General features: G+C 44.7%; 1 protein-coding gene across 4 annotated transcripts in view; it reads right to left on the bottom strand.

Annotated features, from left to right (window-relative positions):
* Window positions 1-3,975: 3,975 nt before the first annotated feature.
* Window positions 3,976-24,740, bottom strand: part of LOC139576016 (AT-rich interactive domain-containing protein 3B-like) — an 80,515-nt gene continuing 59,750 nt past the window's right edge. Inside the window, exons 5-10 of one of the 4 annotated variants that reach the window (XM_071401602.1) lie at window positions 9,302-9,485; window positions 7,257-7,510; window positions 5,405-5,674; window positions 4,695-4,736; window positions 4,403-4,495; window positions 3,976-4,304 (exon numbers count right to left, since the gene is read on the bottom strand). In XM_071401602.1, coding sequence (XP_071257703.1) covers window positions 4,120-4,304; window positions 4,403-4,495; window positions 4,695-4,736; window positions 5,405-5,674; window positions 7,257-7,510; window positions 9,302-9,485 — 1,028 coding nt within the window. In that variant the 3' untranslated portion in view covers window positions 3,976-4,119. Of the gene's footprint in view, window positions 4,305-4,402; window positions 4,496-4,694; window positions 4,737-4,999; window positions 5,135-5,404; window positions 5,675-7,256; window positions 7,511-9,301; window positions 9,486-24,740 lie in introns of those variants that run through there. The other 3 variants (XM_071401603.1, XM_071401604.1, XM_071401605.1) reach the window with 3 other exon arrangements.

Below are 24,740 nucleotides of genomic sequence, written 5' to 3'. Positions count from 1 at the left end.
AGCAGGCTTAATCCATGCTTGAGTAACAGGCAGTTTAGGCCAGTGTAGCAAAACAGGTCTCAGCTGTCACATGGTCTTTATGGGACATTATATGAAGTGGGGGAAGCGGTTAGTAATCAGGGAACTTGTGTTTTTAACCTGACAAAATGTTATCAACTACCTTCCTGCACTTAGGATAACATTTCTTGCTCTAATCTCTACGGTGCAGCTGCTGAAACACGGCTCCAAGTCCTGTATCATTCATGTGCCAATGAAAATGTATATTTAAAAAGGTCCACACTGGGATATGAGAGTAGGCCTAGTTCAATTTCACCAGCGTATTTCTCCGTCTTTTTTGTTGTTTTTCCAGTTGGCCCCATGCGAAAGGAAGGACGAAGGAAATTCAAGCCACACTTCACAAAAACCACACTCACATAAGATATAAAGTAAAACTTTATCATGACATACAAGTTTAAAGCCCTGAGAACCATATCTTTATATTACTAATATGAACAAAACTGAATGTGTCAATCACTTTGGAAAAGTGCTCCTCTTTTAAATACAATCAGCACAAACCAGTTTTACAAGCATTCACATCCCAATTTTGTTTTAATAAAAAGAGAAAACTATATCAGTAATGTTATTATGGACATGATAACCGTACAAAAATATGCACAAACCCCACAGATGTATATACGGAGCATTATACAAGCCAAAAACAACAGAATTGATAAATGAGGTATTCAATAACCACTTACGTATTACACAGATCAGGTTAGATTTAAACAATTAATAATCTAATAAAATCCAAACCATCCAGGGACAAGGTTCTGCAGACTTTCAACTTCACAGTTTCCTGAGTGATGTGACCTTGCCTGTAACTGATGACAAAAATCAAAAAGCGACAAAAACCGAACCAGTCTAAAATAGCATTTAGCAAGTCACTAGAGACAGCTTTAGGGTTGTCCAAGATTTGCATTTGGATGTGTCCCTCAGTATACATGCCAATTGCATAACTTCAATACCAAATGCAACAATGACAGCAGCCCAATGCCCTGAGGTAAGAGGTCTTCAAGAGCTCACACAGACACACAATTGTAACCCACATAAGCCTGAGCTGTAAACTGAATTCCCAGTGAATGTGGTTCTAACCTGTCGCCCACCCTTGTCATGGTGTGGTCTTAGAGGACAGCACCACCTGCATTCTCCTACATAGCATTACATGGTTGTTGCATATTCAGAACTTGCTCTCACACACGGTCCCTCTCATGCAAAGGCTGTAAGGCTACACTGTCAGACAGTCATTGACTAGACTGATTGGATAGAAAACAGCGAGAGAAACTAAAAATGGTTTTAGTGACACCACCTAAGTGATCAAGCTAATTCGGTCCATCAGAAGAAGAAAAATCAACACAAATAAATAGCATACCTTGGTTTTGAAACCAATAACTTGAACGATGAATGCCTTAATGTCTGACTGAATTCATAAAGATAATGGAAATAGTTTACTCTTCAAAGGATTAAGCTTGAAGATAAAACAGTCATTCCTAGCAGAGAGTCCTGAAAGGTTTAATGGTCTCTCACAGCTGATTAAGGCAGCAACTACATCTTTCACCTTTATTAAATGTGGACATAATATTTCATCGAGGGATTGCAGGTGTCTCTTCAGTCATTGTATATATGTTGTGGTGGTCCTGTAATCCTGACCTGTGGCCAACAAATAACAGCTAAAACACAGCTTACTAGGGAAGCAGGTAGCCTAGTGGTTAGAGCGTTATGCCAGTAACCGAAAGGTTGCTAGATCGAATCCCCGAGCTGACAAGGTACAAATCTGTCGTTCTGCCCCTGAACAAGGCAGTTATCCACTGTTCCTAGGCCGTCATTGTAAATAAGAATTTGTTCTTAACCGACTAGTTAAATTAAAAAAAGAAAACAACAAGGCTGCCCACCTCAGAGATAAGGAGTCAAGTCTCTAAAAGGTTCAGAAACAGTTAAACGCCTCACATTCAACACAGATAATGCTAGAAATTAATTTCATCCAAATCATGTTCTATTAAAAATGCAGAGAAATGACCTGAACAGTTTGAGAATGGAAATACTGTAACAGTGGATGTGTCGGAGGAATTTGCACTTTGAATTGAGAGAGAAACCAGTTGGCGAAACAGCTACCCTTTCTCCGTCTTATTCAATGTAGAGGTTAGGTCAAAGGGCTTTGTGCAGCATAACTCACTGAGGTATATCCCTGGTATATGTCAGGTGATGCGTGCCATGCCAGGCAGAACCATACCAGTCCCAAGATTCAATCACAGCTAAGCAAATGTCTGATTAAGATAAGGAAAGCAACATAACTAGAGCTGACAACTTTAACAGCAGGGACTATAGAAGATGGGCTATTATGAAACCCATTCTGTACCCCATTGTATCCTACCTAGTGGTTCAGCTAGCCTATTCAGCTAACCCACAGCAGCTAGCCCACAACAGCCTGGGCAGGGAACAGGGCTAGTCTTTGGTATTCTGCTGTGCACCGACCAGAGGCTACCACACACACCAGAGGATTACGGTGTAAAAAACTGGCCACCTGATTGTACACATGCAGAGCAATACTCTTAAATAGATTTAGTCTCATAAAACGCAGTATGAAGTAAGCCAGAGAAAACCGGAGGAGAGCAAACCCATCCCAGTTCAGCTTGGTATAATAATGTGTCCCCAAGAAAATCCAGCAGTCAAGTCCCTACGTATGTAGTCCAGCATTCCGGGAGTCCACTCCTGTGGACCGTTGCTCGTCGCAGGGACTCAACCCACCAGGTCAAGTCACGCTGGCTTTGCAGCAATGAGGTATGTAGTGTACGTCTCCTTCTAGAGAGTCTGAGGTATTCTTTTGAAGACAGTCTGTTAGACTTGCGCATTCTTTCAGTGGGATCCTTTTTTAAATGACAAAGCGAGTCCATAATAAGAGACTTCACGATGCTTCCTGAGAAAGGCCCCTCTCCCAAACGGAGAGGCGAATATGAGGTTTGAAAAGGTATGTGGTTAAAACACTTCTGGTCTGCCAGTGTTCGAGGAAAACCATTGATGGGTGATATGTCTCTCCTCTCTGTTGAATTGAAATAGGGACACACACTGATCCCAGAGCAGGGACCAGAACACCTTCACTACCTTTCTGATGATTAGATAGATAGATAGATAGATAGATGCGGGGTGGTGAGTTTGGGGCTTGCTAGTTCTAAACAGATCGGCGGATCAGTCGGTTATTATAACATCACATTGTGCGTGATAAAACGTCCAAAGCTAATTCTGATCCTCAAAGCCCTTTAGACACAAGGCCCATCTGTATCTTCAGTTAGATTGAAGATTAAGTACATAATTCCAAATAGGCTGAATGAGTGGGTGACTTCCCTGGTATTGATTGTGGGAGTGACTACTGTATACGAGGTATTACATGGCGATCTGTAGGATCAATAATGTAGTGCACTCAGAAGTAAAAAGGCTACGGACCGTCGTCATGGCAACTCGAGCGTTGTGATAGAGTTACTGTATAAATGCGTAGGAGGTGTGCTGAGGTGAGTGAGGTTCCGTTGTGAAATTCCCCAAAATTCCCCTGATTTCAACAAGATCAAAAAGGATACAAAAATAAAGTTAATTCAGGTGAAGTATACTACAGCTCCTGAGGTAAAGATACCACTGCAGGTTACTTGTTTTTAGATATGTATAAAGATAACTAAAAAAATTATTAAAAAATAAAAATAAAATACAAATGGCAACAAACAAAATCATAAAATAAAACTCTTCAAGTTCAGTTGTGAACACCTGTCAGTGGGTTTTGGCTGAGCGCTTTGATTGTGTTTAGCATGCATTTGGTATAAGAGTCTCTCTGTGCTGGGTGTCTGAAATGCATGTGTGTTTGTGTACATGTGTGTCGAGTGTGTAAAATGCATAGGTGTGTGTGTGGGTGCATGTTTTCTTGAGATGTAATTGGGTGTGTGAATTGTGTATTCATAAATGGGTAGCCAAGGTTGACAGGAGCGATGAGGTATTTGTTGTGCAACAGTTTTTTTCTTATCGATTTATCAATGTACTGTATTCATGCTAGGCCTCGGTGGTGAGGAAAAGCCTGGAGAGTGGGTGGTAGGGTGGCCTGAGCTAAGGTGAGCCACTGGCGGAGGGCTCGGCCGAGCAAGGCCCCTTGGAAGAGGAGGAGGAGCTTGGACTGTGGCTATGAGCAGAGGTGGCGAACCCAAACCCAGCGCTGGATCCAGCAGGGGGCACTGTGGCCGCAGTGGACACGCTAGTCCCTGGTGCGCCTGACTTCTGTGCAAACAGGGTTCCTACAGGACAGAAGGACAAACAGAACATTACAGCAAGATGAACAACACAGCCAAATCCGTTTATTTCTGAGTGTATGTACGCTCACGCACGCACACACCTGAATAGTGTGTGCCGTTGACCTCCACAGACACACTGATGCTAGCAGATCCATTGGTGGAGATGCTCAGAGCCATGTCCTGCTGCTTCTCATCTAGAAAGAAAGAGAAATAGGAAGTGTAAACCACTGTGGGCAGAAAGCAAATCCAGAACCTCTGACCAATTCAAAAAAAAAAATATATATCTCCAAAGGAAAGGACGCAGAAACATGGGAACTAGAATTGAACTCTATTCATTGTCTACACAGGTACTGTACAATAACATGCAGTAAGTGAGAATCGGGTGTCACGCACATTTCCTTGTGGGTGTCTTGCAGCATACATCTGCATAACCCACTGAGGAGAGAAACACAATCATGTCACAGTAACTCCAGGAAAACATTCTGCACTTCCCCTCTCAAAGCTTTTATTGTGTAGTAGTCATGTGTTGATTGTTGTACTCGCAAACACACATACAGGCTGCACCTCTACTGTGTGTGTGTGAAAGAGAGAGTGAGAGAGATTGAGAGAGAGAGAGAGAGAGAGAGGGGAATAACCAGCATGTGATAACATTAAGGCACCAAATAAAGCATGTGTTATGACGTACATCCAAACAGCCAGAGGCTGAGCTGAAGAGGCGCAGGTCAGTGAGTCAGCTAGCAGAGTGGCCTGGCAGCCTTCATCTCTGTTGTGCAGTGACCGCTGCGTTGCCTTTATAATGGCTTCTAAATGTCATCCTGTATCTCACGGGGGAGCTGAGGAATGGGAGTTGGAGAACTGTGAGGGTATCTGGTGTAGGCCGTGTGTTTTTTCATGGTGCTCAGAGAGAGTCAGGCATCGAGGGAACTTCAGCGTGCATCACTAGTGTACTTAAATGTATGTTTCATTGACAAATAATTACTAGTGCATATCAGGCATTACTCCAGTCTCGAATACGTATAGAATGTACTGTATGTGTCAGATACAAAGTGACTATGATATGTAACTGTATAGAGTGCCCAGGGGGAGTCAGTCTGGGCACGTACCTCTAGCGGTGGCACTGTTTCCCAGGCGCAGGTTCATGGGGACCTGGGAGGCCATGACAAGCAGGTTGTGTTGGAAGGCCTGCTGCATCAGACGCTGCTGCTCCTCTGCCAGGCGTGCCATCTTCCTCTCAGGGCCCTCGCCAGTCTCCAGCTTCTCCCTCAGCTGCTCCAGAGTGGCAGCTCGCGCCAGCCCTGACATCTGCTGCTGCCCCAGCGCCAGGGACATGGAGGAACCACGAGCCGCTGCTATCATGGAGGGGGTGATCTCTTCTAGAGGCAGGGTAGGAGGTAGGATATGTTACTTCCATGGAAACAAAAATGAGATTCATTTCAGTATCGTAGAATATGAAGATTATTTAAAAATAAAATGACAATTTAACATAGTAAAATGAGGCCAAAGAAAGGGAGGGAGATCTGTTGAAACAATAACTACCTACTTTAGAGAAGAAAAAAGACACAGCAATTATGTGGGCCATTATACAGTATTTTCTGTAACTGAGCCACATTCCAATAACATCAAAGGCAAGATCAGATAAGAAAAACAGGTAATGGTAGTGATCAAGCCAGATCCTATTGATGTGGACAGACAGCTGTAATCCAGGCTGGCCGTAAAGTGTCCTGCTGTCTGTGGGAAACATGTTATTAATCAGTAGTAAATGGTTAAGAGACAGTGAACAGCCCAGGGTCAAACCCTCAGTCACACTCAGACGCTTTGATCACAAAGGGAGTGCATCGATCATCACACAATCTACAGTACAATACACACTGGCAAACAGTGGAGGCTGCTGAGGGGAGGACGGCTCATAATAAATGGTTGGAATTAATGGAATGGCATCAAACACATGGAAACCATATGTTTTGTACCCTTTTTCTCCCCAATTTCATGATATCCAATTGGTAGTTACAGTCTTGTCCCATCGCTGCAACTCTCGTACGGACTCAGGAGAGGCGAAGGTCAAGAGCCATGCGTCCTCCGAAACATGACCCTGCCAAGCATCACTGCTTCTTGACACTGCTCGCTTAACCCAGAAGCCAGGCGCACCAATGTGTCGGAGGAAACACCGTACAGTAGGCGCCCGGCCCTCCACAAGGAGTCGCTAGAGCGTGATGGGACAAGGACATCCCGGCCAGCCAAACCCTCCCCTAACACGGACGACGCTACGCCAATAGCGCGCCGCCTCATGGGTCTCCCGGTCACAGCCGGCTGTGACACAGCCTGGGATCAAACCCAGGTCTGTAGTGACGCCTCAAGCACTGCAATGCAGTACCTTAGATCGCTGCGCCACACGGTTGGCAGAAACCTTGTGTTTGATACCATTCCGCTTATTCCGCTCCAGCCATTCCCAAGAGCCTGTCTTCCCCAAGTAAGGTGTCACCAACCTCCTGTGCTGCAGAGATTCCATAACACAAGGCCTGCCAATGAAAGTAACGTGTGTAAAGTACAAAATACTTCTGTAAAGGGCTATTAATAAATCAGAGCATTCTTCTTGTAATACTACTCTCTGTAGGCTGTGGTGTCTAATCCTTTCCAGACAATTCAAGAATATTCTCCTGTAGTTCCTAACCATTGCGACAGAGGGCGCCACGGCACTATGGATATTTCTTGAGGGTTGTGCTCTGATCAGTCTGATGCGCTCCAAAACTCGGAGCTAAACTCTCACTTCTATCTTATTTGAACCCAATAGACAGCATGGGCTTTGTTTTCCTTTTGCCAAGATGCCTACTCTGTGTTTAGGCTATATCTTAATTGCAGTATTTATTTGTATTAATACATTTATAATAATTTATTTTCTAATCTTAACCCTTAATTTCCAGTCGTTTATTGAGAAGTTGTTGATCCTTTAATACTCACCTTTTTTGAGAGAGTGGACGGGTGAGGCCAGCAGGCCGTTGAGGCTCCCAGCGGCCCCCGCCCCCAGTGCAGACAGGTGCATCTTGGGAGGGGAGAGGATGTGAGGGGCTGTGCTGGAGGAGAAGCGGAAGAGGCTGCTGCTGTAGCTGGGACGACGGCCCTCCCGGCGGTTACTGTCGATGGCCGCCTGAAGCTCGCCTGGCGAACTTAGACCTTTCCTCTCACACTCAAAGGGATACAGGTACTTCATGTACCTGAATGAGACAAACATTAAGATGGAAGATAAGATATGCCATTCGGCAGACCAAAGCGACTTAGTCATGCGTGCATACATGGTCTTCAGATCAGAGTACACACACTATATTTGCAAAAGTATGTGGACACCCTTTCAAATTAGTGGATTCGGCTATTTCAGCCACACTCGTTGCTGACAGGTGTATAAAATTGAGCACACTGCCATGCAATCTCCATAGATAAACATTGGCAGTAGAATGGCCTTACTGAAGAGCTCAGTGACTTTCAACGTGGCACCGTCATAGGATGCCAAATTTCCAACAAGTCAGTTTGTCTAATTTCTCCCCTGGTAGAGTTGCCCAGGTCAACTGAAAGTGCTGTTATTGTGAAGTGGAAACGTCTAGGAGCAACAACGGCTCAGCCGTGAAGTGGTAGGCCACACAAGCTCACAGAAAGAGTGCGTGGCGCTTAAAATCGGCTGTTCCAAAATGCCTTTGGAAGCAACGTCAGCACAAGAATGTTGGGAGCTTCATTAAACCGGTTTCCATAGTCGAGCAGCCGCACACAAGCCTAAGATCACCATGAGCAATGCCAAGCGTTGGCTGGAGTGGTGTAAAGCTCGCCGCCAATGGACTCTGGAGCACGCTTCACCATCTGGCAGTCTGAAATCTTAATGCTACAGCATACAATGACATTCTAGACGATTTTGTGCTTCCAACATTGTGGCAACAGTTTGGGGAAGGCCCTTTCCTGTTTCAGCATGACAATGCCCCCGTGCACAAAACATAAATGGTTTGTCGAGATCGGTGTGGAAGAACTTGACTGGCCTGCACAGAGCCCTGACCTCAACCCTATCAAACACCTATGGTATGAATTCGAACGCCAACTGCAAGCCAGGCCTAATCGCCCAACATCAGTGCCCGACCTCACTAATGCTCTTGTGGCTGAATGGAATCAAGTCCCCGTAGAAATGTTCCAACGTCTACTGGAAAGCCTTCCCAGAAGAGTGGAGACAGCAAAGGGGGGGACCAACTCCATGTTAATGCTTGTGACTTTGGAATGAGATGTTGGACGAGCAGGTGTCCACATACTTTTGTTCATGTAGTGTTGATGCAGTGGCAGAGAGGTCAAATAGCTACCTAACAGAGACCATGGTATGTAACAGCCTGAGTGTGCAGTAGCATTAGCAGCATAGGTATTTTTCCACCTCATAAAAATGTATAAAAGCGAAGCGCATAATGGAGAGAGAACACCGAGGATCAATACGGAGTGAAGAGCACTATCCATTAGATAAGACCAGTGGACCGTTGCTGCTGGAGAGAACAGGCAGGCTGAGTAGGCTAGCATTAAAAATACATAAAGGTTCATTAAGGCTCTCTGGTATACAGGCAGCAGTGTAGTGAGCTAAAGCCCTACACAGGGGCTTCCAGAACGCAGAGCGCTCGCCCCTCAGTGAAAGCACACCTCAATTGCTGTGAACTCTGACCCAAATCACATCACATAATCTATTGGATCAATGGGCTCCTCACACGTGTGATGTAATGGATGGAGGATGGAATGCAGCGAGAGGTGAGTAGTTAAAAGAGAGGGATGTACACACACACACACACACACACACACACACACACACACACACACACACACACACACACACACACACACACACACACACACACACACACACACACACACCTAGGGTTAGGATGAATGGACACATGCAGACAGACAGCCGTCATAGAAAGAGAGAGACACAGATACACACCATAGGGACACATGACTAAGCAGAATGGGGTAGAGAGAGAGAGACTTACTGTGTGCGGAGGGTGAAGGCAGCAGAGGTGATAGAGGTGGGCAGGCTGAGGCCCTTGGTGATCTCTCTCCAGATCTTCTTGTTGATGACCTCCACCAGGCCGCCCTTCTCTGTCACCAGCTTGTAAAGCATGTACAGGTCCAGAACCTGCTTGGCCATGATGGGGATGCGGTTCACTGGAGTCCCTGAAGGTAGAACCACACGCATCAATAGGGATCCAAATATCCTGTTAAAGTGACATTGCTGAAGGAGCTGGAATGGTGTGGATGAGGAGGTTTGTTGCACATTTTAACAACTTAAAAAAAAAAGTTAACATTGTTTTGTTTTTTACTCAATATTTTCATAGCACTGTAATATGCTTTGGAAAGTTAATTGAAACAGAAATGGCACGCGATCTTCTATTATTGAAAGTACATTTTCACCCCACATTGTTTGCTGAAACAAATACCCAGATGATATCGTTACTGCTCTCGGTGACAGAGGCCCATAACTCAGAGAGCCGGTTGGATTAGACTGGGAAACGTAAACACAAAGGAATAAAAATGACAAAGAGAACATATTAGCCAAGTTAAGGCAAAGACAGCTGGACCTGGAAAGAGGGATTTGCAAACAACAAAGTGAACCTGCTCCAGACTTTTGATACAGATGCATTAATCTTGTTAACAGCTTATCTGCAGTAAAGCGTGTAGAAAGTGTGTGTGTCGGGGGGGGGGGGGGGGTGTAACCCTGGTCTAGAAAAAAGTGCTACGCGCCACTCTCCAGTCCCGACATGTCGGGGGGGTGGGGGCGCTTGTAGGCCTGCTAATCTTTGGGCAGCGGGGGGGGGGGGGGCATGGATAGCCTGGTATAATGAAGCTTATTTCGGGGATTGTGCAGAGTAAATCCACACCCCTCGGCTATTAGCTGTTGTGCTAGTGCTGCCCGGGCCCTGGTGCAGAGTGGCTGCTGAGTAGAGAGGACGGCCAGGCTGAAGCCAAGCCAGCTTTGTGGCACAGTGGTTAATAGCAGCCAATCCTCCCATCCTCCCAGCCTCCGCAGCTCTAACCTGGAATAAGACCCATTAATGTCTTTTTCAAATAGCAATATGATCAGGCCAGGAGATTAGCCCTGGTCCTGATTCAGTCTCATGTTCTTATTTTCAATGACGGCCTAGGAACGGTGGGTTAACTGCCTTGTTCAGGGGCAGAACGACAGATTTTTACCTTGCCTGTTACGCGAATGCAGTAAGCCAAGATAAGTTGCTAGCTAGCATTAAACTTATCTTATAAAAAACAATCATAATCACCAGTTATAACTACACATGGTTGATAATATTACTAGTTTATCTAGCGTGTCCTGCGTTGCATATAATCGATGCGGTGCGGATTCGCGGAAAAAGGACTGTCGTTGCTCCAACGTGTACCTAACCATAAACATCAATGCCTTTCTTAAAATCAATACACAGAAGTATATATTTTTAAACCTGCATATTTAGCTAAAAGAAATCCAGGTTAGCAGGCAATATTAACCAGGTGAAATTGTGTCACTTCTCTCGCGTTCATTGCACGCAGAGTCAGGGTATATGCAACAGTTTGGGCTGCCTGGCTCATTGCGAACTAATTTGCCAGAATTTTACGTAATTATGACATAACATTGAAGGTTGTGCAATGTAACAGGAATATTTAGACTGATGGAAGCCACCCGTTAGATAAAATAAGGAACAGTTCCGTATTTCACTGAAAGAATAAATGTTTTGTTTTTCGAGATGATAGTTTCCGGATTCGACCATATTAATGACCTAAGACTCGTATTTCTGTGTGTTATTATGTTATAATTAAGTCTATGATTTGATAGAGCAGTCTGACTGAGCGATGGTGGGCACCAGCAGGCTCGTAAGCATTCATTTAAACAGCACTTTCGTGCGTTTTGCCAGCAGCTCTGCTGTTTATGAATTCAAGCCTATCAACTCCCGAGATTAGGCTGGTGTAACCGATGTGAAATGGCTAGCTAGTTAGCGGGGTGCGCGCTAATAGCGTTTCAAACATCACTTGCTCTGAGACTTGGAGTAGTTGTTCCCCTTGCTCTGCATGGGTAACGCTGCTTCGAGGGTGGCTGTTGTCGATGTGTTCCTGGTTCGAGCACAGGTAGCGGTGAGGAGAGGGATGGAAGCTATACTGTTACACTGGCAATACTACATTACATTTTACATTTAAGTCATTTAGCAGACGCTCTTATCCAGAGCGACTTACAAATTGGAAAGTTCATACATATTCATCCTGGTCCCCCCGTGGGGAATGAACCCACAACCCTGGCGTTGCAAGCGCCATGCTCTACCAACTGAGCCACACGGGACCAAAAGTGCTAAAGTGCCTATAAGAACATCCAATAGTCAAAGGTATATGAAATACAAATGGTACAAAGCGACATAGTCCTATAATTCCTAGAATAACTACAACCTAAAACTTCTTACCTGGGAATATTGAAGACTCATGTTAAAAGGAACCACCAGCTTTCATATGTTCTCATGTTCTGAGGAACTTAAACGTTAGCTTTCTTACATGGCACATATTTCACTTTTACTTTCTTCTCCAACACATTATTTATACCAAATTGAACATGTTTCATTATTTATTTGAGGCTAAATTGATTTTATTGATGTATTAAATTAAGTTAAAATAAGTGTTCATTCAGTATTGTTGTAATTGTCATTATTACAATTTTTTTATTTTTTATTAATAAAATCGGCCGATTAAATCGGTATCGGCGTTTTTGGTCCTCCAATAATCGGTATCGGCGTTGAAAAATCATAATCGGTCGACCTCTAATCCCCAATGATCCATCGCATCTCCCAAAAACGTTTTCAACATACATCTGTAAAATGCTAGTATAGAAACTAAAGCTTAATTTGTCTTCCTCTCAGGCTTCCATATCTTCTCCCTGGATCTCCTCCTCAATGTCCACCTCTTGAACATCAGACTCTGAGGCCTCATCTTCACTGTCACTTTCCAACCTTGTTGAGGATAGCTCGTTGTCAGGCTCAAAAAGCCTCAAATTGGTCCGGATTGCCACTAATTTTTCAACCCTTGTATTGGTCAGCCCGTTGCGTGCTTTTGTGTGTGTGTTCCCAAACAAGGACCAGTTGCGCTCTGAGGTGGCTGATGTTGGTGGGATTTGGCGGATGATGGAGGCAACAGGGGAAAGAGCCTCAGATCCACAAAGTCCCTTCCACCAGGTGGCTGATGAGATATGTTGGCACGACTGCCATATTGCATCTCCATCCCAAAGCCCTTGCTTGGAACTGTACTTTGCCAGACTGCCAAGAACCTTGCCCTCATCCAGGCCAAGGTGGCGAGACACGGTAATCATGACACCATAGGCCTTGTTGATCTCTGCACCAGACAGGATGCTCTTGCCAGCATACTTGGGGTTCAACACACGTTTTGATGCATTTCAGAACTGCAGTTTTCTCTGCTTGGAGTAACAGTAACACTTCTCTTACATCTGCAAGCAGAGTCTAAACATCAGACAGGATGGCATTGTCTCCCTCAATCCGTGCAATGGCTACTGCTATAAGTTTCAGGAGTTTCAGCCTGCTTACCACTCTCTCCCAAAATACATCATGCAGGAAGATCCTCTTGATGGGGCTGTCCATATGAGCAGACTGATATGGCCATTTCTTGGAGACTGTCAAACGTGATGACAACACCACCCCAATGAGTGGCAGCTTCAATGTGGTGCTCTTATTCTTCTCACTTTGCTTGGTGAGGTAGATTGTGAAGGGTCATCAAGTTATAGCAGCAAACCTAACCATTTCCTTGGCTCTCTTGTAGAGTGTATCCATTGTTTTCAGTGCCATGATGTCCTTGAGGAGCAGATGCAATGCATGAGCAGCACAGCCAATGGGTGTGATGTGAGGGTAGGAGCCCTCCACTTTACACCAAGCAGCCTTTACACCAAGCAGCATTGTCTGTCACCAGTGCAAATACCTTCTGTGGTCCAAGGTCACTGATGACTGCCTTCAGCTCATCTGCAATGTAGAGACCGGTGTGTCTGTTGTCCCTTGTGTCTGTGCTCTTGTAGAATACTGGTTGAGGGGTGGAGATGTAGTTAATTATTCCTTGCCCACGAACATTCGACCACCGATCAGGAGATGGTTGCAATACAGTTTGCTTTCTCTATGATTTGCTTGGCCTGCACTTGAACACTGCATCCAGCAAATGAGTAGATAAAGCATGTCTGGTTGGAGGGGTGTATGCTGGGCAAAGAACATTCAGAAATCTCTTCCAATACACATTGCCTGTGAGCATGAAAGATGAACCAGTTGCATACACAGCTGGAGCAAGACAGTCATCAGCATTTCTCTGACTACATTCCTCCATTGAGTCTAAAAAACTTCTGATTCCAGGAGAACCATGAGCTGTTGCTATCGATAAGGTGTCTGATTCATAATTTTCACTCCGAATGGAAGTAGAGGGACTTTTATCAGAGGTTGCGTGTTGTGAGCGCTGAGGGAACTTTTTATGCACTTGGTCAGAGGATTCTGCATCTTTGTTACATTCTTCACATATGATTTTGCACAGTATTCGCAAATGTACACAGCTTTTCCTTCTACATTAGCTGCAGTGAGATGTATCCACACATCAGATAGTGCCTGTGGCATTTTCCTGTAAAGATTAGAAAAGAATGAGTAAAAAACAAAAAAACAATTACATGTACAGATAAATAGTTAAGCAGTTAGATTAAACAACTCCTTTGTAAGATAAATGTTTTAATATGAAACATGTATGGAAACAGGTGAATTAACACTCCTCAGTTAGCAGACTCAAGCAAGCTAAAACCCACATGGTAGCAAAAACTAACTAGCAGAAAATATTTTAACACTTTCCTGTAGGCTACTATTTACTAGTTAACAAAAAATCATGTGTCATATAAAATATATTCACCCCACCCAGTATTGTAATCAAAACGTACCAGAAAACATGTAGTCCTTGGCTCAGACAGTGTAGTTGTGTGGGCTCAATAGCATTTCATTAGTGTGCAAGATCGATGTGATGGAAGAATGCACTGTGCATGCATAGGGTTGCAATTCCATTGAATTGGGGATAGTTTAACCAAAATATGCGACAAGACCTAGAATTGCCGTATGTGTATCCCACAAAAAAGTTCCACTGTTATAAGCTAACTTTTTTGATGAATTTAAGCAAAATTCCCCAAATTCCCAGGCTTAACTTCCCATGGAAAATTTCTAGAAAAATTCCTTGAAATTTACCAGAAAGTTTCTGAATCTTTGCAACCCTACTTATGACTAAAGCCTATATACAGTAGGCCATCAACAAAGCCAGCGGTAACTACAGCTAGCTAAGCTAGGAAATCAAAATCCACTACACCTACAAGACAGTGGGAATAGTCTCAGCTTTTCCCGGAATTCAACATTCTGATCTCTAGAGACAATTAACAGACGACACTTTTGCCAAAATAGCCACTTTCTCATCTATAGTACTGTAGTAGTAGTAGTAGTAGTAGTATTGAGTAGAAATAAATAAAATAAATCTGAAAGGATAAACAGACATTTCACAAAACTAGGGTACAATATACACATAACATGAATTTTAGATTGTCCATGGCCGCTAGGACATATCAGTTTCCTGTAAGATTGAGGAAGTGCCAACAGCCTAATAATGTGTCTGGAGTCCCGTCTCTCTGAGTGGTGGATGAGATGACATCAGGCAGGATGTTTGATTAGCACAGAGAGCATGGTGTCACTACCACCAGAGAGAGAGATGGAGAGAGGCTGGGTAGAGGGTAGATAGAACAGGAGGCAGTAGCCCAGCCCGGCCCAGCGCTTCCAGAACATACAGCCTATCAAAAGCAGAAGGAATGTGGTGTAAAAGGCCAGCCTGAGCCCTGGTCAGGCCACAGTTATTTAATGCTGCAACGACATCAATCCTGCATCAAACAATTAGTACAACTGCAGGGGTCAGAGGTTGGCCAGGGGTTATTGATGTCTGAATTAAAGTGCAGGTCAGCAAGAAGCCGTTTTCATACACAGCCAGCCGTATGTCCCCCTGGACAATGAGGCCAGAACAGATAAGCACAAAAGACCTGACCTGCACTGACAACCCAGCATTTAGGCTTTAATTCACATCAATGCCTCTTCCATTCCAGCACACTAATATCAATGTTAGGAATAGGACCATCAGGAAGCGATGTAGAGAAGTGTTTTTTCCCCGCAAGAATCAGTATTTTAATTTAGACAATAGATTTTTTTCCCTCTGAAGCAGATATTCTGCCTGCGTAAACCAAATACAAACGCGACAATAAACCTAGTGCTACAATAAACCTAGCGCTACAATAAACCTAGCGCTACAGAATCAAATGAACACGTTTCAATAGGATCTGCTGAAATGTGAGCAAACTGCAACAATCCATTTATGAAAATGATTAAATGACGTAATTAACCAAAGCCCCTTCAGCTAGACTGGAGGAGATAGAGAAACATTAGTGAGAACTAACAACCCACCAGTCTTTGGTGATAAACATCTGCTCTAGCTCTTTTAGGCCTGTGGGCACAATCACTTTAAACACGTTTTAACCTGGGAAACACAACCACAGAGTCAGTCGATGTAGAAATGAGTAACAGAGCAGCGTAGCCATGATAGCAGGCCACATATTGAACAGCTGAAGCATTAGCTCATGCTAGCGTTAATGTAGGCCACTATTGGCTGCTTTCTCTCAAAGGGCAGCAGGGATTTGTCCACTGCAGCACCGAAACAATTTGTAATTGGCTACAGGCTTCACCTCCCATCATCCTTTGCCCTGGACTGATTCCCCCCCTGGGACAGGGCCATCAGGAGGCGAGTGATTAATGGCTGTGGAGGTCAGAGGTCATGGTGGTGGGAAGTGCTGTGGTGGTGAAGGCTCCCTGAGCCACTCCCTAACTCCTTCCTCCATTCGCAGTACTTCCAGTGTTCAGACAGGGCCAGAGCCCAACAGAGAGAGGCCCATAGGGGCAGGAAGGGCCAGGAGGCAGCCACCTCTCACCCCACTGGGAGGGAGTTACAGTACAGTAATTGAGGCATTATTGTCAGTAGTGGGCACAGCCCAGCTTAGAAGACACTACGCTGGATAGAGAACAAGATCAAAAAAAGAGGGAGACCAGCCTACTGCAGTCTGAACCAGTCAGTTAGTGAGTCACAGTTCCAGGAGAGAAAACAGAACATTTAAAAACACCAGTGAGACTGGTGTTGAAGCATCCCTTCGTCACATGATAAGTTTAACCCCCTTCCCCCTGCACCATCCACACTGCCCCCTACAGTTCCAAGGATGTGTTCCATCTCCATGTGACAAAAAACAAGGTCATTACATGATGATCCCTGACCCATTTTTTTGTAAAACAGCTGTCTGCATTAAAGAATTCTATAATAAATACATGAACTGGCTCTTATGCCAGCATCGTAAATTAAATGTAGCTGATTTCACATTACTGGCATTCCAGCTGACGGGCTGGGGAGAGGAGACAGGAAATGAATTTTTTACAGAATGTGCTGCCACAAGGTGTGGGGTTTCACTACCATCCACCTTTTAGGAGTGAGGGAGGAGGAAAAGAGGAAGGAAAGAGTGGATGGTGAGAGAGGCGAGAAAGAGACAGAAACAAGGGCAGGCAGGAGCGCATTTATAAGCCCATCATTATCTAAAGGATATATCGCTTTCTGTGGACCCCCCTCCCCCTATATACACACACCCCCCCATGCTCTGAGAGAGGGAAGGAGCAGATGAGGTGGATGGGACAGCCAGCTGGATAAAGACTGGATTACTGCTATAAGGTGTCAGCCAAAACACAAATGGCCTCTGCCTCATGTCAGTGTCCTTTCAAAAGATCCCCCCACACCACTTTGGATCCACCCCACCACCAGCAATATCCCAGATTAGACCAATCAAGGGCCTGCAGCTCCCCACCACTGTTCTGTTCTGCCTCTCTGTCTCAGACCCACTACAGTCCACAAGCAGCCCTGACTGCTCCTGCTGGATGTTTAGTTTACCCAGGGACCCAGGCCATTTGGTTTACATGTTCATACGTTGAGCCTGGTATTGTCAGGGCCTGCTATGCTGCTGCTGGAGCAGCGTTTGTTTTATTTTTAATGCCGGGCCGAGGGACATAGAAGGTAAAGTCCAACGACGGTATGGAATTCTTTAGCTATCTTTAGTCTGGGGAGAGCCATTCATATGCATCACATGACTGACCAATTCAGATCAAGTGGTACGGAATATGTATGTGGACACAGCAGCCAAGCAGCCCTCCTATCTATAGCGAGAGTTAAGATTACCCCCTATATATGTAGGAGGCCAATAACACCAGGCAGGCGGGGATATAAAAGCACAGCTGGTGCCGGCCAGGCACCGGGGGAGGAGGGGGTAGTGTCTCATGACAAACCATTAAAAAGAAATCCCACAACAAACATTTGAAGAGTAAATTGCAAAGAGACCTTCCATTATGTGTTAAACTCAATACACAACATGTAAATCACTAGATTGAAGCCTGGGAACGAGAGCCCTTTTTATTTATAGGACAAATCCTTTGATACATCAAGTCTCGTCAATGATAAAGGAACAACAGTAACAACTCACGGACCGTGATCTGGCTGCAGTCCAAAATGGGGACGGTAATCTCTCATTGGGAACAATTAGCTTAGTAAGAAGATCAGCGATAAGGGGGTGAGAGAAGGAGCAAAAGAGAGAGGGAAAAAGAAAGATTAAAAAAGAGGGAGAGAGAAACATGACTCCCTCCTCTCGGGTCATAAAGATGGGTCACCTGGTGAATTGGGGGAGGGGGATTGAAAGGGTGGAATGTGGATAGCGCAAAAAGTGAGACGGCCACTTCAACTGTAACCCAAATCCCTTTGGTCCCTCGAGGCCGGGATCTGGCTTGGACTACTGGCCGACTGGACTCTAATCAACAGTCCATCAGATAGAGGTGATGAGGCGGAGGGGGGGTCCACCTCACATCTCCCCTGCAGCTAAACATGGCCAGGGAGACGGAAGAGATCGAGCCCAGATCTCAAATCCCTCCATCTCAACCAAAGATCATACCATAGCCTACACTTTTACATTTGTATTCAGTTTCAATAGTCTAATATAACCAAATTGCACTGGCGGGTAAATGTTAATTTCTTTAAGCAAAAATTGGCTTGGTGTCGAAATTTGACATGATGAGCACATTACTAGACGGCTTTTCGATCTCCACTGTGCTTCTACGTTTACTCTCCCCGTCAAAGTATAAAACGGCATCATTCTCGCCTGAGGTAATAGAGAGAGACCGGTCTGAAATCAGCTGCTCCTCAAATAACAGAAGAGCTTTGCTGCCGCAGTGACCACAGAGGTGGCCAACTAGAACAGGGCTGGTTTAGAGGGTAGGTAGGGGACAGAAACCTCTCCCTCCACCGGCAGGAGGACCATTGACAGGGTCTCAGTGGACCTCTGCCCCCCCCCACTCTTCTCAACACAGATAACTGCTCTAATCAATGGACACCCAGATTGACAGATAAAGCCATCAGCTGGCGAGCCTCATTTGGAGCTCAGCAAGAGGTGATCAATACAGGAGCATCAGCTGCTGTGGACTGGGGATAGCATAGGGTGTGGAGGGGAGGAAACCAGGTACCCCTCACAACTCAATACAAAACCCTCTCTATGGTAACTGCTGATTGTTTCATTCCAGCTCAAGGTTCCAGACTCCATACATGGACCATATGGGCTGACATTGTAAGCTAGAGAAAGCAATAAAAAGTAGAAGGTCTAGGATCGATACTGTAGCACTGACTGCCTGCGTAAATGAGTACAACACGCACTAAGGCTCTTTTGAGACATCCTTTATCCCCCGACAGTACAGACATCTGTCATTCTTTGTTTCTCTTGAAAACCCAATGTGTACCAATACATTACTGAGTCGTATGTAACGGTACTATATGCACCATACTGTATGTCAGCGCAGGGCTATTGTGCTGGTGAAGATCTCCTTCGGGGGCCGTTAACTATTTCAGTCCATCCATCACTGGATTGCAAAGGAGAGGAATCCCATCTCCAGTGCACACCAAGCAGGACAAAGAGAGAACTATAGAGATGTTACATTAACGTTACAGCGTTCAGATTGAAACCTTGTCAAATAGAGAAGGGAATCGTCACAGCTCTATTCATTCTGTTTCTGTCTGCAACGTTTACATCACTGAATACACCCCACAACCAAGTGGATTGATTCAGGAAAGGACAGGAAGGGGTGGGGGGGGAGAAAGAGACACAAACACATAAAAAGGGCGGGCCCCTGATGGTACCGAAACTAAACAAATAAGAGTAGATTCCCATCGAGCTAACATCAGGAAAACCCCAATTTCCTTTGGTTTTGAAGTGGGGGAAAACAGAGGACTGATGGGTCTGCCTGTGGATGAGCCTGCATCTAAATACAGCTTTGTAATTTAGGAGGGCGAGGTTTTAAAATTACCCAAGACAATCTCAGACCTCTAACATATCAACACGCTGACCACATCTTTGATCAAAGAGAGAAATGTCTGTAGCTAAGAATACTTGTCCTTTTTGGCATCTGTCTAGATTCTAGAAGGCATTTATTATAAAGCAGTGGCTCTGACTGCGCTGGGCTGGGGTTGGCCCTGCGGTTCCCACCCTTTCCTCCCTCAGGGGACCAATCTACTCTGCCAGCCCATCCTCAGCTCTTGCCTGGACCAGCCCCAGACCCAAATTGCATCTCAAATAGCACCATATTCCCCATGTATAGCACAACTTTTAACCTCACTAGGGTACGTGGGACGCTAGCCCCACCTGGCCAACATCCAGTGAAATTGCAGAGCGCCAAATTCAAAAACAAATACTCATTATAAAAATTCATAAAACATACAAGTGTTACACATCGTTTTAAAGATTAACTTCTTGTTAATCCAACCACGGTGTCAGATTTCAAAAAGGCTTTACGGTGAAAGCAAACCATGCGATTATCTGAGGACAGCGCCCAGCAGACAAAACATTACAAACAGTTACCAGCCAAGTAGAGGAGATACACAAGTCAGAAATAGCTATAAATTGAATCACTTACCTTTGATGATCTTCATATGGTTGCATTCACAAGACTCCCATTTACTCAATAAATGTTTGTGTTGTTTGATAAAGTCCCTCTTTATATCCAAAAACCTCTGTTTTGTCCGCGCGTTTTGTTCAGTAATCCACAGGCTCAAACGCAGTCACAACAGGCAGACGAAAAATCCAAATAGTATCCGTAAAGTTCGTAGAAACATGTCAAACGATGATTATAATCAATCCTCAGGTTGTTTTTAGCCTAAATAAATCGATAATATTTCAACCGGACAATAACGTCGTCACTATAAAAGGTAAACAAGAAAGGCGCGCTCTCGGTCGCACGCATGAAAAAGCTCTGGGACACTGTAGGATCCACTCATCCAGAGTGGTTTTACTCTCTAATTTTTCAGAAAACAAGCCTGAAACAATTTCTAAAGACTGTTGACATCTAGTGGAAGCCATAGGAAGTGCAATTTGAGTCCTAAGTCAATGGATACTGTAATGTCATTCAGTAGAAAACTACAAACATTTAAAAAAAAAAAAGATTTTTCTCAGGTTTTCGCCTGCCAAATCAGTTCTGTTATACTCACAGACATTATTTTAACCGTTTTGGAAACTTTAGAGTGTATGCTATCCATATGCTATATATATATATCTATATGCATATCCTAGCTTCTGGGACTGAGTAGCAGGCAGTTTACTTTGGGCACGCTTTAAATCCGGAGGTGAAAATAGTGCCCCCTACCCTAATGAAGTTAACCAGGGCACAGGTCAAAAGTAGTGCTCATAGGGCTCGGTTCAAAAGTAGTAAACTATATAGGGAATTGGGTGCTGTTTGGGACACCCCCCCAGTGTCTTCCCCAGTGACGGATCGCTCATTTCCAGGGGAAATGAAAGACTGTGGCCTTGTTTCCACACATGCAGGCCTTTTGCCTCCCTTCACTCCACTCCCCCTCTGATGCCTCTGTAGTTGTGGCACCCTCTCCCCCCTCTCCTTTCCCTGTGCCTCCCCTGTCTGTTGGTTACCTTAATCCCTCATGCCCTCCTCCCTCGCAGTCCAGACACGTGGCAGTCTTTCCCTCGTCTGCTGTCCATCAGTGTTCCCCCTATCAAAAAGGCAGGCCCCCCCAGTTTTAGGGGCTCATTAATCATTCTCTGTAGGACAGGAGGCCCCTTAATCCAGCCCCTCCCCCCACCGCCTGCCCTGCGCACTAACCTCGGCCCCTATCCCCCACGGTCTTATCAAGTTTCAGTGGCTGTAACTGTAGCACAATAAACAGAGGGAAAAGGGGGTGAGGGGAGGAGCGGGGGAGGGAGGAGGACAGAGACAGAGGGGAGATTTTTCAGTACCATCACATTTCTATTCTGGCCCCAGTCACTGTTCTTTACAGCCATGTTTCACACACTTCTCATAAGGAACTGAAGCTGTGAGCTAGTCATCTATATAACGTGTTGCTACACTCGTGGTTTTGAGTTAGTAGTGTAGTGAAACCAGAATGAAATTCAAATAAATGGTTTCTAAATCAGTGCACCATATAAGTAGCCTGACATTTACCACCTCAGACCAGCGGGGGAGGTTCGATTCAACAGGGTTGAATTCAGTTGGAAACCATTTTGCTCACACAACACCTACTTTAATAGTATGGACAGATGTGCTCATACGACAGAGTGTGTAAAACTCAGGCAAGTCATTTCCAGAAACTGTTAAATTAAAATAAAGCCCTATTAAACAGGACACAGAATGTTCCCATTGTAGCTCTGCTATAGTATGTGTGTACGTACAGCACAGCGAGCCTCCCTGTCCTGTATGTGGGGGGGGAGGGGGGGGGGGCTTTGTAGTGTGAGTGCTAGCCCTGCTCAGTGGTAATATAATGCATACATGGATCCCCAAGAGCCCATTCGTGGTGTAATTGGAGAGGACAGAGCACTCTGTCTCTGGGTTACTGTTAGGGACTTCCTCACGTCCCCCACTGGGCGCCCACTGTTCCCACGCCGCTACACTACGCGGCGCTGGCCGCTGACACATCGCCAAGCCAACGTGGCCGGCCCTCAGTAAACACAGCTGACTGACCGACAGCTGGAAACATTAAGGCGATTAGGGCACAACTACTGCCCGCCTCGAGATTCAGTCACTAGCCAATAGGCCTGGCTGTGCTGAGCCAGCTGGCGGAGCTACTGTAGTTCAAAGAGAAGCCTGCCTTCAACAAATCCAAATCAATTCAGAGTTTATAAGTCACATGCACAGGGTCGCAGATGTAATTGCAGGGTACAGTGAAATTCTTAAGCTCAGAGTTCCAACAATACAGGTTAAAAAGAAGTGAATGAAACAAAATAATAATAAGTAAAATAATAGAATAGAAAAAGATCACAAGACAGCATATATACACTGAGTGTACAAAACATTTCCATGACAGACTGACCAGGTGAATGCTATGATTGATTGTCACTTGTTAAATCCACTTCAAAATCAGTGTAGATGAAAGGGAGGAGACAGGTTAAAGAAGTTTTAAGCCTTGAGACAATTAAGACATGGATTGTGTATGTGTGCCATTCAGAGGGCGAATAGGCACAACTAAAGATTTAAGTGCCTTTGAACGGAGTATGGTTGTAGGTACCAGACGCACCGGTTTGTGTCAAGAACTACAACGCTGCTGGATTTTTCACACCCCACAGTTTCCCTGGGGGGGTACAACTCAATATCAGGAAGGTGATCCTAATATTTGGTATACTCTGTGTATATTTACAACTAGTTTTAAATTCTATACAGATGCTGCAAATTGCGTAAACAAGGATACTTGTCCATAGAGTGACGAGTGAGTAAGAAGAATACATGTCCATTGGGGGGTGGAGCAAGTAGCTGACTAGTGGTGGCTATTTGCTACTTTTGACCCGAGCCCTGGTTTCTGGGAGAGAAACTATTGACCAGTCTGATAGTTTTAGTCATGATGCAAAACAACCATCAGCTCAGTTTCTCTCCCTCTCTCCAGTCCAGTCCTGACTGTTCTGGTTAAATGGCACAGACAAGGCCGGCTTACAGCATTACAATCTAAATCTTTACTACGGCGGATTTTCATATAATAACCTTAGTTAGCTCTTACTCCAATAGCCAAACAAACCCCCAGCATCAGGTTTTTTGACGCATCAACTTACTACAGTATACCCAACACTACACCATGTTTGGGCGGTATACAGTCGTGCCAAAAATATTGGCGCCCTTGCACTTTTTTCAAATAACTCACAATTTTCCAGAAAAATAAGTTGAAATTGAACAAAGTATTTGGTCTCCACAATTCTTTATTTCACTGTTAATATTACAGAACCTTTTTTTGATTCAGAACATAATATATTAATTTAAAACAAACAAACAGAAATGGCATTGACAAAATTATTGACACCCTAGACTTAATATTTGGTAGCACAGGCTTTGGTCAAAATAACAGCAAACAAGTAACCATCGATGAGCTTTCTGCACCACTGTACTGCCAGTTTGGCCCACTCCTCTTGTGCAAATTGCTCCAGTTCTCCCAGATTAGAAGGGTGCCTTCTCATAACTGCTGTTTTCAGATCTCTCCACAAGTTTTCAAATGGGATTTAGATCTGGACTCATTGCTGGCCACTTCAGAACAGTCCAGCGTTTTGTCTTGAACCGTTCCTGGGGGCTTATTGAAGTGTGGTTGGGGTCATTGTCCTGCTGGAAGACCCATGACCTTGGACGGAGACTCAGCTTTCTGACACTGGGTCCGACATTGCGCTCCAAAATACCTTGGTATTCACTTGATTTCATGATGCCATGCACACGCTCAAGGCAACCAGTGCCAGAGGCAGCAAAGCAGTGTTATTAACTTTGAAAGCTTCTTTTTGTTTTCTGTAAACATAGAGATGGTATGCTTTACCAAATAGCTTTAATTCGGTCTCATCTGTCCACAGGACATTCTCCCAGAAGAATTTTGGCATGTTCAGGTGTTTTCTGACAAATAACAGTCAGGCTAGGATGGTGTCCTCCTGGGTCTCCTACCATATTACCCCCTTTCATTGAGTTGGTGACTGATGGTGCGAGTTGAAACTGTCGTACCTTGTGTCTGAAGGTCAGCTGGAATCTGTGTGGCAGTTGACCGAGGTGCTTTCTCTACCATTCAAATAATCCTTCGCTGCAATCTTCCATCAAGTTCTCTCTTGCGGCCATGTCCAGTGAGGTTGGTTTGCTACAGTGGCATGGGCCTAAAACTTCTTGATAACATCACATACGATGGAAACAGGAACATCAAGGTCTCTGGAGATTGTCTATGCTTGGCTATAATCGTGCGGCTGACCTCAGATAATTCTCTGGTTTTCTTTCTTTTGTCCATGCTTATTGCAGTACACACAGTGACACAAAACAGGAGAAT

Source organism: Salvelinus alpinus, chromosome 5 (assembly GCF_045679555.1).
Source record: "Salvelinus alpinus chromosome 5, SLU_Salpinus.1, whole genome shotgun sequence".
Lineage (NCBI taxonomy): Eukaryota > Metazoa > Chordata > Actinopteri > Salmoniformes > Salmonidae > Salvelinus > Salvelinus alpinus.
The sequence above is the reverse complement of the archived record's forward strand: the minus strand, read 5'-3'. Positions and strand labels throughout refer to the sequence as shown.